The 17,618-nt window shown below is 42.9% G+C and overlaps 1 protein-coding gene across 2 annotated transcripts in view; it reads right to left on the minus strand.

The window, feature by feature from the left end:
• Positions 1-1,166: 1,166 nt before the first annotated feature.
• Positions 1,167-17,618, minus strand: part of LOC115160597 (glypican-4) — a 71,101-nt gene continuing 54,649 nt past the window's right edge. Inside the window, exons 3-9 of one of the 2 annotated variants that reach the window (XM_029710789.1) lie at positions 11,642-12,039; positions 4,579-4,744; positions 4,195-4,325; positions 3,898-4,044; positions 3,635-3,759; positions 3,211-3,383; positions 1,167-2,323 (exon numbers count right to left, since the gene is read on the minus strand). In XM_029710789.1, the coding sequence (XP_029566649.1) occupies positions 2,100-2,323; positions 3,211-3,383; positions 3,635-3,759; positions 3,898-4,044; positions 4,195-4,325; positions 4,579-4,744; positions 11,642-12,039 (1,364 nt within the window). In that variant the 3' untranslated portion in view covers positions 1,167-2,099. Of the gene's footprint in view, positions 2,324-3,201; positions 3,384-3,634; positions 3,760-3,897; positions 4,045-4,194; positions 4,326-4,578; positions 4,745-11,641; positions 12,040-17,618 lie in introns of both variants that reach the window. The other variant, XM_029710787.1, reaches the window with a different exon arrangement.

A 17,618-nucleotide genomic window follows, 5' to 3' on the forward strand; every position in this document is an offset into this window, starting at 1 on the left:
CTCCAATTGACTCAAATGATGTCAATTAGCCTCTCAGAAGCTTCTAAAGCCATCACATAATTTTCTGGAATTTTACAAGCTGTTTAAAGGCACAGTCAACTTATTGTATGTAAACTTCTGACCCACTGGAATTGTGATACAGTGAATTATAAGTGAAATAATCTGTCTGTAAACAATTGTTGGAAAAATGACTTGTGTCATGCACAAAGTAGATGTCCTAACCGACTTGCCAAAACTATAGTTTGTTAACAAGAAATTTGTGGAGTGGTTGAAAAACGAGTTTTAATGACTCCAACCTATGTGTATGTAAACTTCCGACTTCAACTGTAATTATGAGATGAGTTTTGTATGTGTGTGTGTGTATATATATATATATATATATATATATATATATATATATATATATATATATACACACATATATGATATATATATATATATATATATATATATATATATATATATATATATATATACACACATATATGATATATATATATATATATATATATATATATATATATATATATATACACATATATGATATATATATATACACATATATGATATATATATATATATATATATATATATATATATATATATATATATATATATATATACACATATATGATATATATATATATATATATATATACACATATATGATATATATATCATATATGATATATATATATATATATGATATACATATATATATGATATACATATATATATATATCATATATATATATATATATGATATATATATATATCATATATATATATCTATATATATCTATATATGATATATATATATATATATATATGATATATGATATATATATATATCATATATATATCTATATATATCTATATATGATATATATATATATATATATATATCTATATATGATATATATCATATATATATCTATATCTATATATGATATATATCATATATATATGTATATATATCATATATGTATATATATATATACACACACACACACACACACACACACACACCAAAAAATTACTAACAATTAGAAAACTTCCTCAACATAAAACCCTGTGTTACAATTTCATCATACTCAGTCTCCACGTTTCTCTCATCTCTGACTCAATTCACAAAGTCACTCAACTGTGTCTTGGTTTCTCTTTTCTGCTACATCTCAAACCTTTAGGAGATACAAGCTACTCCCTGTCAAGATCATGTTCTTTTATAATATGTAAGACAAACTGTGCGGAGTCTGAGTCTGCTCTGAACTGAATAGACTCTCTGCCCCAGGACACAGAGGACTGCTCTTTGTAAGCTCTGCCTTCTATAGGGGAATGACAGGGGGGGGGGGGGGACCCTCCTCTCAAGTCACCAGCTTTCTCTTCTGGCCTACATCAGGACCTCCCCATACATCCAACTCCATCAGACATGTTCCATTTCAACACTGCTAGTGTATACTGACGATTCAGAGAACACACATGAGGTATGATCTCAGTGGACCAGTTTTGTATTTGAGTGTTTGGGAAGTGGTACTCCTTACACATTATGGATGCACACCTGGGCACACAGAAGCCCCTAGAACCCCTCGCCAGCTAGTTCAATCACCTAACGAACCATCTAAACATCAGCCCTGTAACTTCTTAGTATTTCCCCACAGAGCTACTGTACTCTTAGCTTTGAGAGCCAGTCTAGAGCTTCAACATGTAACCAAGATGTTCTCTTTTCTGGCATAGCCACATTCATCCCTGGCCAGCCCAGATACATGGACAACACAAATTTGAATAATGGGATGAAATGGAAGAACTCAAAACACTGTTGGTGATGTGGAGGGAGGGATTCTAGCTCAAAGGTGCCGCAAGCGGCGAATCAGTTGAATCAGGACAAAAGGCAAAAAAAAAACAAGAAAAGTGAACATTTTGGAAGGAAATCACTGTACAGTATTGTACATTTTTATAAAAACAAATGAAAAATTAAAATTACTCAAGAGTCCCCCACATGATGACGGGCAGACTGAGGTCCTGAAGGCAGTCTTTAAAAGCCTGAAAGTTTTTCCCTTCTCTCCGTCTTACTTTCTCACGCTCTCTCCCTTTCCCTCCCTTTATCTCCAATGGGGGGCGAGCAGGGCCAGGGTGAGCCCACAGAGTGCCAGTGCCATGCTCCCGTGTGCCATACGGTCTCCACCGGTCGTTTCCTGGTGCACCACCTTGAACACGCGGGGGTTGATGGGGGTGGGTGGGATGGAGAAGTAGATGTCCCGGTCCGCCTCACAGGATGGAGAGTCACAGCCGCTGCCACTCTCCTGTCCTCCGCTACCATCCTCATCTGAAAGAAAGAAAAAGAGAGGGAGAGAGAGACAGAAGTGAGAAGATTTCAGGAGGCAAGAAATGAGAGCAGGTTGATGAGGCCATGAACACAGGAAAAGACACAGCATTCAGGGGATGAAAATAGAACTCAAGTCTGTTGTGACATTTTTATGGCAACACCAAAGGTTGTGGTCCTCTCTAGCTCAGTTGATAGAGCATGGCGCTTGCATCGGTAGGATAGTGGGTTCGATTCCCGGGACCACCCATACGTAAAAAAGTATGCACGCATGACTAAGTCGCTTTGGATAAAAGTGTCTGCTAAATGGTATATAAGGTTCCTTCTCTCACAGGGAGGCAATAGTCCTCAAACAGAAGACATGAGAAGAATATCTATGCCAGCTAATCTTTATAGACAGGTGGGGTGTTAACCAACAATCAAAGGGTTATTGACAGTTTGTAAGCTATATTTCGTATGCAAATGTTTATTGAAAACATAAATACATTTGCCCAATAAGCACTTGTCTCTCAAATACATTGTTACAGTTGTTAGTTAGCTAATTTTATCCATATTAGCATAGGATGTGACGTCAAATGTCAAAACAAGACATAAACAAGATACAACTAGTTGTAACAAGCCATCTACGATTCACCACACATCAGCTTCTTGTCATTGTTGCTAGCTATCTGACTGTTCAGAAAACAACTACACACGCACAGCCTTTTACCTCAGAGTTACGCCACATTATTTTAATGATGTTGTCAACACACCTGTCTATTGAAATGGAAAAGATTTCCTAAAGTTTAGTTCCCTGTAGAGGGTGCCAATCAGGTGTCCAACCCGGATGCTCTGCATGGGGCAATGGGCCTCAGTAAGTGAATTAATCTGCTAGTTCTTACCATCCTCACCTTGGTCGATGGAGATATCATTGCCGCTGTGGGCGGCCTTCAGCCAGCTGGTCATTTCCTTCAACACTGCGATCTGACTGCGAATCACCACATCTGGCTTTGTAATGTCCACTTCCACATCCGGGTTGGACACCTGATTGGCCAATCCGTTGCCCATGACAACAGACTCGTACCTATGGCAGAAGGTCAAGGATGAATGTGGAGATCCTACCAAGCACACTGTTAGTTCACTATCTGCAGCAACATTACTTTATGCCTTCAGAATGGTGGGTCCATCCCAAATGGCACCCTATTCCCTAAATAGTGTACTATGTTTTAAAAGTAGTGCACTAAATGGGGAATAGGGTCTAATTTGGAACGCAGACACTGTTGGTTGGTGACTGTATCAAGGGAGTGACTTGAGAAAACAACCTGCCAAACTAACCTGCTCTTTGCTGTTCCGTTCCAACAGTCATCCCTAGACGTAATCCTCTCCCCAGCACAAACGGATTCTGGCAGCGTGGACCAGAACTTCTTAGCATGCTTCAGCCTTTTCTTCACGTCTGTCGTCTGGGCAGAAGGAGAGAGGCAGGCAAACAGATATGGATCATTCATTTATGCCAAGTCCATTTGAAAGACTTCGGAATCTCACGTGAAAACTCTTGAATTTATGCTGACGGTTGGGCCTGATGGCTGACAATGCCTTACCAGTCTGTCCAGGCTGGTGCCAGCAGCAGTAGTGGGCCGTGCGTCAGGGCTGTAGGGACGAAAGCGACCGGTGAATCCTGTCTCCTTGACTGAGCGACGCGACCGGAAGCCATTACCTGGTTTAGGCTGACCACACCCCTGGAACACCTGGAGGGGTGGAGAGGCAAGTGAGTGGAATGTACAGACAAACAGAGACAGATAGACACAGGCTACCAGGCAGGCACACAGACAGAAAGGTTGGCAAATAAAGAAGACACACACACAGTCAAAGACAAACTGAGACAGGAAGTGACTGACCTTCTGTGACACCTGCATGCTGTTCTCCTGCATGTTCATGATGGCATCAGAGATCTTAACGTCAATGGGGTCCATCACAGACTCAAAGTTGAAGGGCCCCTCCAGCCTCTCAGCCAGACTCAACATGGCATCTGATAAGACACAACTCAGTTAGTCATGGACACAATAACTGCAACCCTGCAATAACTGCAAACAAACACCCCCAAAACCAAAATAATTATGTGAATTAAAGTGCTAAAATCTTTTTTGGCCTAGATTCTACCAGCAGGGGGAAGCACACTGCAGACACCAGAGGTCCCCCAGTGAGTGTCAGAAGCCACACACACTCTCCCTCCCTCCCTGGGGCATGTTTAACTGGTCATTGTTGCATATGAAAGCCCTTACCCAGAAAGTTGTTCCACTCTGTGTCGAGGTCAGCCTGGTTGGCCAGACAGCCACGCATCACGTTGAGACAGTAGTTCTGGCAAGGCTTGAGGGCCACCTGGCCTTTGCAGTAGGGACAGTACAACATCTTCATGGCTGCCCGCACACAGCTAGGGGATGCACTAACCTGAGGGGGAGGGCAAAGGGAGTTAGTGACCAATGCATTTCAGACAGACACAGACTATATAGAGTGCAAGATGTATCAGACAGACACTTAGACTATATACAGTAGGGTCCGAAATTATTGACAGCCTTTATAAAGATGACCAAAAATGACTGTTTAAAATAAATGATGTAAATAGAGCTATATTGTATGCTCACATTTTTGGGGAAATTATGTTATATCATTTTATACTAATACAACTGCTCATATAAAGAGATTTGGTTTAACAAGTAATATAATTGTTTCGCAAAAGGCCTGTTTGTTCCATAGGGTGGCACACAATTGGCCCAGCGTCATCCGGGTTAGGGGAGGGTTTGGCCGGGGTAGGCCATCATTGTAAATAAGAATTTGTTCTTAACTGACTTGCGTAGATAAATAAAGGTTAAATAAAATAAATTACAACACCTCACCTTGAGAGGATAGCGGCACTGAGCCTTTTTCTAAAATGTTTCATGAGTTGGAGAACACATTGGGGGGGATCTTAGACCATTCCTCCATGCATAATCTTTCCAGATCCTTGATATTTAATTTTTATTTAACCAGGTAGGCCAGTTGAGAACAAGTTCTCATTTACAACTGCGACCTGGCCAAGATAAAGCAAAGCAGTGCAACACAAACAACAGAGTTACACATGGAATAAACAAACGTACAGTCGTTGCCAAAAGTTTTGCGAATGACACAAATATTAATTTCCACGAAGTTTGCTGATTCAGTGTCTTTAAATATTTTTGTCAGATGTTACTATGGAATACTGAAGTATAATTACAAGCATTTCAGAAGTGTCAAAGGCTTTTATTGACAATCACATGAAGTTGATGCAAAGAGTCAATATTTGCAGTGTTGACCCTTCTTTTCAAGACCTCTGCAATCTGCCCTGGCATGCTGTCCATTAACTTCTGGGCCACATCCTGACTGATGGCAGCCCATTCTTGCATAATCAATGCTTGGAGTTTGTCAGAATTTGTGGGTTGTTTGTTTGTCCACCCGCCTCTTGAGGATTGACCACAAATTCTCAATGGGATTAAGGTCTGGGGAGTTTCCTGGCCATGGACCCAAAATATCGATGCTTTGTTCCCCGAGCAACTTAGTTATCACTTTTGCCTTATGGCAGTGCTTCTCAATTATTTTCTGTTACGCCCCCCCTAGGAAGAAGTAAACATTTCGCGCCCCCCCAACTCTCCGCCGCGACTGTAAATAGTATCATTTGTCTATAAAATTGTTATAAGTACACCTCTGCATAACATTGTATTATTATTTTTGCAGCACTTGCGTCATCCAGCATGAGAGACCATGTCTAATGCTGCAGGCAGTATCAGCTCCTCTGCTATGGAGTGGGGTTTTTTGCACTGAGCAATTTGGTACGCCACCTTATATGATGCTAACAGTGCTCGCTGGTTTACTGAAGTAGCATTCACAAAGCGGGACGATTGTTGACAATATTCGGCACGTTTTCGATGAAAAAACTCAAGCGGCTTATCAGCGTGATTGGGGTGTAATGTCTTTAAGTGACGCCTTAATTTATTTGGCTTCATGCTGTCCGCTGCCAACATTTTTAGACAGAGTAAACATACCGGTCTTTCCTCGTCTCCCACCGTAGTCACAGTGAAGCCAAGCGCTACATTCGCTTCGTCATATTTCCTCGTCTTAGCTTTCGGGAGACTTACGTTTGTCTCATTATCTCCGTCTCTCTCCGCCTTTCTTTTCATCCCTGTTAAATATTTTTCCATGTTGTCTCTTAAGGGTTTGTTATCTGCACTTCATATCTCCTGCTCTGTGCTGTGTGATCTTGTTCGATTAAAAAAAAAACTACTACGGGGCAAAAAAAAGCGTGTTCCCCGGGGTCACGCGCCCCCCCTGGCATCGCTCCGAGCCCCCCCAGGGGGGCAGCCCCACTATTTGAGAAGGACTGCCTTATGGCAAGGTGCTCCATCATGCTGGAAAAGGCATTGTTGGTCACCAAACTGTTACTGGATGGTTGGGAAAGTTGCTCTCGGAGGACGTGTTGGTACCATTCTTTATTCATGGCTGTGTTCTTAGGCAAAATTATGAGTGAGCCCACTCCCTTGGCTGAGAAGCAACCCCACACATGAATGGTCTCAGCATGCTTTACTGTTGGCATGACACAGGACTGATGGTAGCGCTCACCTTGTCTTCCCCGGACCTGCTTTTTTCCGGATGCCCCAAACAATCAGAAAGGGGATTCATCAGAGAAAATGACTTTACCCCAGTCCTCAGCAGTCCAATCCATGTACCTTTTGCAGAATATCAGTCTGTCCCTGATGTTTTTCCTGGAGAGAAGTGGCTTCTTTGCTGCCCTTCTTGACACCAGGCCATCCTACAAAAGTCTTCACCTCACTGTGCGTGCAGATGCACTCACACCTGCCTGCTGCCATTCCTGAGCAAGCTCTGTACTAGTGGTGCCCCGATCCCGTAGCTGAATCAACTTTAGGAGATGGTCCTGGCGCTTGCTGGACTTTCTTAAGTGCCCTGAAGCCTTCTTCACAACAATTGAACCACTCTCCTTGAAGTTCTTGATGATCCGATAAATGGTTGACTTGGGTGCAATATCCTTGCCTGTGAAGCCCTTTTTGTGCAAAGCAATGATGACGGCACGTGTTTCCTTGCAAGTAACCATGGTTGACAGAGGAAGAACAATGATTCCAAGCACCACCCTCCGGTTGAAGCTTCCAGTCTGTTATTCAAACTCAATCAGCATGACAGAGTGATCTCCAGCCTTGTCCTCGTCAATACTCACACCTGTGTTAACGAGAGAATCACTGACATGATGTCAGCTGGTCCTTTTGTGGCAGGGCTGAAATGCAGTGGAAATGTTTTTTGGGGGATTCAGTTCATTTGCATGGCAAGGAGGGACTTTGCAATTAATTGCAATTCATCTGATCACTCTTCATAACATTCTGGAGAATATGCAAATTGCCATCATACAAACTGAGGCAGCAGACTGAAAATTAAAATTTGTGTCATTCTCAAAACTTTTGCCCACGACTGTACAGTCAATAACACAATAGAAAACATTGATATACAGTGTGTGAATAGGGAGGTAAGGCAATAAATAGGCCGTAGTGGCGAAGTAATTACAATTTAGCAATTAAACCCTGGAGTGATAGATGTGCAGAAGATGAATGTGCAAGTAGAGATTCTGGGGTGCAAAGGAGAAAAAAAAAACAATATGGGGATGAGGTAGTTGGATGGGCTATGTACAGGTGCAATGATCTGTGAGCTGCTCTGACAGCTGATGCTTAAAGTTAGAGAAGGAGATATGAGTCTCCAGCTTCAGTGATTTTTGCAATTCGTTCCAGTCAATGGCATCAGAGAACTGGAAGGAAAGGCGGCCAAAGGAAGTGTTGGCTTTGGGGATGACCAGTGAAATATATCTTCTAGAGCACGTGCTACAGTAGGGTGTTGCTATGGTGACCAGTGAGCTGAGATAAGGTGGGGCTTTACCTAGCAAAGACTTATAGATGACCTGGAGCCAGTGGGTTTGGCGACGAATATGAAGCGAGGGCCAGCCAACGAGAGCATACAGGTCGCAGTGGTGGGTAGTATATGGGGCGTTGGTGACAAAACGGTGTCAAAACAGACAAAATATCCTTGTCTGCGCATATGGACTGCCCTCTTCAATTCAAACCACAGGTTTTCAATGGGTTTTAAGTGCGGAGACTGAGATGGCCATTGCAAAATGTTGATTTTGTGGGCAATTCATTTTTCTTTGCGGATTTTGATGTGTGCTTGAGGATATTGTCTTGCTGGAAGATCTATTTGCGGACAAGTTTCAGTTTCTTGACAGAGGCAACCAGATTTTTGGCTAAAATGTTCTGGTACTGAGTAAAGTTAATGATGACGTGGACCTTACAAGTGCCCCTGGATTAGTGGAAGCAAAAATAGTCACATAACATCAAAGTTCACCAACCATATTTTACAGTAGGTATGCAGTTCTTTTCTGCTTATGTATTCTCATTTCAACACCAAACCCACCACTGGTGTGCATGGCCAAAGAGCTATATTTTAATGTCATCTGACCAAAGCAACAGTTAAAATCCAAGTTCCAATGCCGTTTAGCCAACTCCAGGCGGATCACATGAAAATATAGTTCTTTGGCCACGCACACCAGTGGGGGTTTTGTGTCTAAATGAGAATGCATGAGCAGAAAATAACCCATCTTGGATGTTATGGGGCTATTTTTTTTTATTTTCATGTCAGCTGACCAAAGCAACAGTTCAAATCCAAGTGCCAATGTCGTTTAGCAAACTCCATGGCATTGGTCGGATCACATTAAAATGTAATTCTTGGGCCATGCACACCAGTGGTGGGTTTTGATTCTAGATGAGAATGCATGAGCAGAAAATAACCCCTTACCTACTATAAAATATGGTGGTGGATCATTGATGTTATGGGGCTATTTTGCTTCCACTGGTCCTGGGGCCCTTGTTTAGGTCAACTTGGTTGCCTCTGCCTGCCAGGAGGCTGAAACTTGGCAGCAAGTGGATCTTCCAGCAAGACAATAACCCCAAGAACATAGCAAAATCCACAAAGAATTGGCCACCAAATCTACAACTGAACTAATATAATGTCATTCTATGCATCAACATCTCTATATTTCTTAGGGTTGCAAAGGGAGGGTAAATAATTGGTAACTTTCAAAGTTGACCAGTAAACTACCTGAATTTTTGTAACTGTCAAAAATGTTAGGGAATTGTATCACTTGACATCAGTAGCCGTTTTGGGTACTTCAGATTACCACAGCAGTCTAATTATCTCTGGCCCTCCGTGTGGCCTTAACACATGTAAAATATATAAAATAAGATCATTTTAAAATACAAAATAAGAATGAGAAAACTGTAGAACATTATCCTAAATATAACCCAGAAACTTAGTGAACTTCCATTTCATCCCAATATCATGGTTTCAGCATGAAATATAATTTCTATAAAATAAAAATAGATATCATGTCAATACAGTTAATTCAGAAAGTATTCAGACCCCTTTACTTTTCCCACGTTTTTACGTTACAACCTTATTCTAAAATGGATTAGATAAATATTTTTTTACTAAATCTACACACAATACCGCAATAATGACAAAGCGAAAACAGGTTTTTAGAATTTTTTGCAAATGTATAAAAAATAAGACAGAAATATCATATTTACATAAATATTCAGACCCTTTGCTATGAGACTGGAAATTAATCTCATGTGCATCCTGTTTCCATTGATCATCCTTGAGATATTTCTACAACTTGATTGCAGTCCACCTGTGGTAAATTCAATTGATTGGAAAGAATTTGGAAAGGCACACACCTGTCTATCAAAGGTCCCACAGTTGACAGTGCACGAGGTTGAAGGTTGAAGGAATTGTCCGTAGAGCTCAGAGACAAGATTGTGCCGAGGCACAGATTTGGGAAAGGGTACCAAAACATGTCTGCAGCATTGAAGGTCCCCAAGAACACAGTTGCCTCCATTATTCTTAGAAGAAGTTTGTTACCACCAAGCCTCTTCCTAGAGCTGACCGCTTGGCCAAACTGAGCAATCGGGGGAAAAGGGCCTTGGTCAGGAAGGTGACCAAGAACCCGATGGTCACTCTGACAGAGCTCCAGAGTTCCTCTGTGGAGATGGGAGAACCTTCCAGGAGGACAACCATCTCTGCAGCACTCCACCAATCAGGCCTTTATTGTAGAATGGTTAGACGGAAGCCACTCCTCAGTAAAAGGCACATGATAGCCCACTTGGAGTTTGCCAAAAGGCACCTAACGGACTCTGACCATGAGAAACAAGATTCTCTGGTCTGATGAAACCAAGATTGAACTCTTTGGCCTGAATGCCAAGTGTCACGTCTGGAGGAAACCTGGCACCATCCCTATGGTGAAGCATGGCGGTGGCAGCATCATGCTGTGGGGATGTTTTTCAGTGGCAGGGACTGGGAGACTAGTCAGGGTTGATGAACAGAGCAAAGCACAGAGAAATCCTTGATGAAAACCTTCGAGAGGACTCAAGACCTCAGATTGGGGTGAAGGTTAACCTTCCAAAAGGACAACGACCCTAAGCACACAGCCAAGACAAAGCAGGAGTGGCTTCGGGACAAGTCTCTGAATGTCCTTGAGTGGCCCAACCAGACACCGGACTTGAACCCGATCAAACATCTCTGGAGAGACCTGAAAATAGCTGTGCAGCGACGCTCCCCATCCATCCTGACAGAGCTTGAGAGGATCTGCAGAAGAATGGGAAAAACTCCCTAAATACAGTTGTGTCAAGCTTGTAGCGTCATACCCAAGAAGACTCGAGGCTGTAATCGCTGCCGAAGGTGCTTCAACAAATTACTAAGTAAAGGGTCTGAATAGTTATGTAAATGTGATATATTTTTTTTGCAAACATGTCTAAAAACCTGTTTTTACTTTGTCATTATGGGGTAGTGTGTGTAGATTGATGAGGGGGAAAAAACTATTTAGTACATTTTAGAATAAGGCTGTAACGTAACAAAATGTGGAAAAAGTCAAGGGGTCTGAATACTTTCCGAATGAACTGTATGTCTTTGTTGTCAATGTTCTGTTGTCATTGTTTTGCCGCCAAACTGGGGGAAGTTGTGAAAAGAGTAAATAGTTGGAAGAGTTGCAGAGTTAAGTGAAAATAATGCCATTGTTGATTAGATGCTTTATTCTTTAATTAGGCTTTTTCCTTCAACCATATGGTCTATCCACTAGAAACTCATGGATGAATAAAAAATGAATACTATATATGAATACTTAAAAAGAAAAAATCCAACGTTAACATAGATAACATGTTAATTACGAAGCATTTCCGTAACTTTGGTATATTACCATTCGTTTTGCAACTCTACTCTTCGACTTACTGTGGATACTTTGTTGACCACCTCGGGCATGAGCGCCAGGCCACGGGTGAAGGTGCGCGCCGCGACAAAGGCCCGTGTCAGCTGGAGGCGGAGCTTGCGCGGCACGTCACCAAACGGTTTCAGTTGCTCGGTGTGGCGGCTGACGCACTCCATGTAGGCGTCACTGAACTCGTACTGGACGTTGACCAATTGGAACATCCTCTCCAGGAGGTCTTCCCAGAAGTCAGACAGCATGGAGTCCAGGTTGACTGCCCCGCTGCCAGACACGTAGTAGCGCTTCAGCTCCTGGAAGAAGTGCTTGAATAGCTCCGCATTATGCACGTACATCAGGCCGTACGTGCGCACGAACATGTCGTTGAGCGAGTGCTCCGCGTTGTCCAGCAACTCGCGGAAGAATTCTGTAGACGGGAAAGAGAAGAAGAGAGTGTAAGTACGACGATAGCACAGAGCTAAAACTTAATATCAACATCAGAGTGTGGTAACGGTAAGCTATACTTGTGATCTAATAGAATATTAATATAAAGAGTTTATTATTATTAAATATTATTATTGAGTGACTTGTTATTCAGGAAATTGTATTTGTGGCATAATGGAGCGCTTTGTAAATCTTGTAAATCTTCCAAAACATGTGGACAAGGGCAGATTTTATAAAGGCTAATGTCAATACGCGCTCCAATACCAATTTTTTTGTCGATTTAAGAAGACCTTTCTTCTGAAATTCATCAGTCTACTCGTTCTGAGAAATCTTATTTTAAAATGGACAAATGTTTTTGATTTTCTTTCAAAAACAAGGACATTTCTAAGTGACCCCAAACTTTTGAACAGTACTGTACATTTTAGCAAATTTATGTCAATAAAACTTGGGAGTCCACCTGTTGCCAATTCAATCGTTTGGACATGATTTAGGTCTCACAGTTGACAGTGCATGTCAGAACTGACGCTATACCATGAAGTCCAAGGAACTGTCAATAGATCTCACAGATAGAATTGTGATGAGGCATATATCTGGAAGGGCATAAAACAATTTCTAGAGTGTTGAAAGTTTCCAAGAGCACAGTGGTTTCTATCATTGGGAAATTGAAAAAATATGGAACTACCCAGACTCTGAGCAACCTGGCAATAAGGACCTGGGTCAGGGAGGTGACCGAAAACCCAATGACAGAACTACAGAGTTCCTTGGCTGAGATGGAAGAATGGCTGCCAGCTGGACAAGTCTCTACAGCACTTCACCAATCAGGGCTTTATGGGAGAGTGGCCAGACGCAAACCACTCCTGAGAAAAAGCCACATGACAGCACGCCTGGAGTTTACAAAAAGGCACGTGAAAGACTCAGAACTTAATTTTTTTTTTTTACTATTTGGCCTGAATTGTCTGGAGAAAACCCGGCACAGATCATTTCTTGTCTAACACCATCTCTACCGTGAAGCATGGTGGTGGCAGCATCATGATATGATGCCAGAGACTGGGGGCAAAGATTTACATTCTAACAGGATAATGACCCCAAGCATACAGCCAAAGCAACGCTGGAATGGTTTCAGAACAAGAATGTGAAAGTCCTTGAGTGGCCCAGTCAAAGCCCAGACTTGAATCCCATTGAAAATCTGTGGAAAGACTCGAAGATTTCTGTTCAACACCACTCCCAATCTAACTTAACAGAGCTTGAGAAAATCTGCAATGAAGAATGGGAGAAAATCCCTAAATCCAGATGTGCAAAGCTGATACAGACAAACCCAAGACGACTGACTCACAGCTGTAATTTCTGCCAAAGGTGATTCTAAAATGTAAATGTACTTATGAAAAATTCATATTTCTGTATTTCATTTTCAAAGAATTTGCAAACATTTCTAAAAACATGTTTTCACTTTGTTCTTATGGGGTCATTGTGTGTAGATGTGTGAGAAAATATATCTAAGCTATTTTGAATTCAAGCTGTAACAAAAACATGGAGTAAGTCAAGGTGTATGAATAGTATCTGAAGGCATGTAAAGGATACATAAATCCCAGTTCCTTACACTGCATAAACATTATAAATCAGAATATTCTGTATGTTATCCAGAGGTTCTTTGAATGTTTCCCTCTCATCTGATTCTCACACATTGCCTTAATTTTGCTGGACCCCAGGAAGAGTAGCTGAATGGGGATCCATAATAAATACAAATACACAAACTAACATCGTAGTGTACATTTCCACAACCAGATTGAAAGTCTCTTCAATAATGTTTTTGGCAGCGTGTCTGTGACTGTCATTAGACAGATTTAGTAGGTCTACACACAACCAGCAGCAGTACAGCAAAGCTCCTGAAATCACTCAGGAAAAAAAACTGCACGGGAAAGGTTGTATGGGAAAAGAAACGGTTAGAAATGGAGGGAGAAGAGTAAAAAAGAATGAGGGAGTGGGTGGGGGGGTTAGATTTTCTTTGAGGCAGAGATAGAGATAGGCAGAGAGAGGGAAAGGAAGTGATTCCCAAACCTTCCATAACAAAGCCATCACCTACAGAGAGATGAACCTGGAGAAAAGTCCCCTAAGCAAGCTGGTCCTGGGGCTTTGTTCACAAACCTTCCATAACAAAGCCATCACCTACAGAGAGATGAACCTGGAGAAAAGTCCCCTAAGCAAGCTGGTCCTGGGGCTTTGTTCACAAACCTTCCATAACAAAGCCATCACCTACAGAGAGATGAACCTGGAGAAAAGTTCCCTAAGCAAGCTGGTCCTGGGGCTCTGTTCACAAACCTTCCATAACAAAGCCATCACCTACAGAGAGTTGAACCTGGAGAAAAGTCCCCTAAGCAAGCTGGTCCTGGGGCTCTGTTCACAAACCTTCCATAACAAAGCCATCACCTACAGTGAGATGAACCTGGAGAAGACTCCCCTTAGCAAGCTGGTCCTGGGGCTCTGTTCACAAACCTTCCATAACAAAGCCATCATCTACAGAGGGATTAACCTGGAGAAGCGTCCCCTAAGCAAGCTGGTCTCGGGGCTCTGTTCACAAACCTTCCATAACAAAGCCATCACCTACAGAGAGATGAACCTGGAGAAAAGTCCCCTAAGCAAGCTGGTCCTGGGGCTCTGTTCACAAACCTTCCATAACAAAGCCATCACCTACAGAGAGTTGAACCTGGAGAAAAGTCCCCTAAGCAAGCTGGTCCTGGGGCTCTGTTCACAAACCTTCCATAACAAAGCCATCACCTACAGTGAGATGAACCTGGAGAAGACTCCCCTTAGCAAGCTGGTCCTGGGGCTCTGTTCACAAACCTTCCATAACAAAGCCATCACCTACAGAGGGATTAACCTGGAGAAGCGTCCCCTAAGCAAGCTGGTCCCGGGGCTCTGTTCACAAACCTTCCATAACAAAGCCATCACCTACAGAGAGATGAACCTGGAGAAGACTCCCCTTAGCAAGCTGGTCCTGGGGCTCTGTTCACAAACACAAACAGACCCCACAGAGCACAAGGACAGCAACACAATTAGACCCATCCAAATCATGAGAAAACAAAAAGATAATTATTTCCAATATGTCAAGTAATTAACAAAAAAACTGAGCAAACTAGAATGCTATTTGGCCCTAAACAGGGAGTACACAGTGGCAGAATACCTGACCCAAACTTAATGAATGCTTTGACTGTACAGACTCAGTGAGCATAGCCTTGCTATTGAGAAAGGCCGCCGTAGGCAGACCTGGCTCTCAAGAGAAGACAGGCTATGTGCACACTGCCCACAAAATGAGGTGGAAACTGAGCTGCACTTCCTAACCTCCTGCCAAATTTATGACCATATTAGAGACACATATTTCCCTCAGATTACACAGATCCACAAAGAATTTTAAAACAAGCCCAATTTTGATAAACCCCCATATCTACTGGTTGAAAAACCACAGTGTGCCATCACAGCAGCAAGATTTGTTACACCATTGCAAATACAACCCATATTTCTGTTTATTTATTTTCCCTTTTGTACTTTTTGTAACTATTGGCACATAATGACATTTGAAATGCCTTTATTCTTTAGGTACTTTTGTGAGTGTAATGTTTACTGTTAATTTTATTGTTTATTTCACATTTGTTTATTATCTACTTCACTTGCTTTGGCAATGTTAACATACGTTTCCCATGCCAATAAAGCACTTAAATTGAAATTCAATTGATTGAGACAGTGTGGCAGAGCGAGATGCAGAGCGAGAGCGGCAGAGGAAGATGCAGAGCGAGAGAATGGCAGAGCGAGAGCGGCAGAGGAAGATGCAGAGCGAGAGAATGGCAGAGCGAGAGCGGCAGAGGGAGAGCGGCAGAGGGAGAGCGGCAGAGGGAGAGCGGCAGAGGGAGCAGAGATGAGAGAAAGACCGAGGGAGAAGAAGCGAGACAGAGAGGGAGCGAGACAGAGAGAGACGGAGCGAGACAGAGAGAGACGGAGCGAGGGAGAGAGAGACGGAGCGAGGGAGAGACGGAGCGAGGGAGAGAGAGACGGAGCGAGGGAGAGAGAGACGGAGCGAGGGAGAGAGAGACGGAGCGAGGGAGAGAGAGACGGAGCGAGGGAGAGAGAGACGGAGCGAGGGAGAGAGAGACGGAGCGAGGGAGAGAGAGACGGAGCGAGGGAGAGACGGAGCGAGGGAGAGACGGAGCGAGGGAGAGACGGAGCGAGGGAGAGACGGAGCGAGGGAGAGACGGAGCGAGGGAGAGACGGAGCGAGGGAGAGCCCGAGAGAGAGTAAGAGGGCGAGAGAGCGAGAGAACATTGCTATTCAATGTCTCTCCACATCAAGCCGCTGACCACCAATGGCATTTTCTGTTGTCACATTCCATTCGTTTTCCTTTCTCCCTGCTCCTCTTTCAATATGATTACTGCCCACCCCTCCTCTCCCTCCCCTTCCATATAGGGACCTGTATCCCCCTCCACACCCACATCTCTCTCTCACTCCAATGCTTTCAGTTCCTTCAGAATGCTCTCTTCAGTAGAGACAGGGAACAATAACCTACTTCATCCTGAGGAATGTCCATCACCCCCCCCAAATAACACAGCACCCCTCTCCCAAGAACCCCCTCACTTGCCTCACCACCACTTTCTTAATCTGAACAAAATGAGCATTCCAGACTCTCTACGCAAAATGCTTAACCTCTCTCACTTTTACATGTGTGCAAGCATGCACACCCCTTTCACTCTTTTCTCTTTGTATCAACTCCTCTCTCTCCCCCTTCTTTTTCCTTGTAAACACAAAACGTCCGCTGCAGTTTCTCGGTGTGCCCTCTGCCAAGCTTTGAAATGTAAAGTTCCCATACTATCTCTGAGGGAGTCACCAAACACTCCTGAATTCGGCCACCAGGACAAACACACACACACACAAACTTAACAATGGCGCCGGAGGAGATGGCTGCCGTTTTACGGGCTCCTAACCAATTGTGCTATTGTGTGATTTTTCGCATTATTTGAAACATAATGTTTCTGCCACCGTCTCTTATGACCGAAAAGAGCTTCTAGATATCAGGATATCGATTACTCACCTCGTACTGGAAGAAGATTTTATCTTTAATGAGTCAGACGCAAAGAATTTCAGACACCCGACAAGGCCCTCATCCCCGTCATTTGCAGGCGAAAGAGACTGAGATATCCGGGACGTAGGTCGGGGTGCCTTGTAAGGATCCGATGGCGAGTGGGTAATCTTCCTTTACCATCAGTCCTATTTGCCAACGTACAATCATTGGATAACAAAACAGACAAACTATGATCACGTATATCCTGCCAACGGGACATTAAAAACTATAATATCTTATGTTTCACCGAGTCATGGCTGAACAACGACATGAATAACACACAGCTGGCAGGTTTTATGTTGCATCGGCAAGATAAAACAGCCGCCTCCGTTAAGACAAGGGGTGGCTGTCTGTGTATATTTGTAAACAACAGCTGGTGCACGAAATCTAATAGAAAGGAATTCGAGGTTTTGCTCACCTGAGGTAAAGTATCTCATGATAAGCTGTAGACCACACTA

This window comes from Salmo trutta, chromosome 24, assembly GCF_901001165.1.
Source record: "Salmo trutta chromosome 24, fSalTru1.1, whole genome shotgun sequence".
Taxonomy (NCBI): domain Eukaryota; kingdom Metazoa; phylum Chordata; class Actinopteri; order Salmoniformes; family Salmonidae; genus Salmo; species Salmo trutta.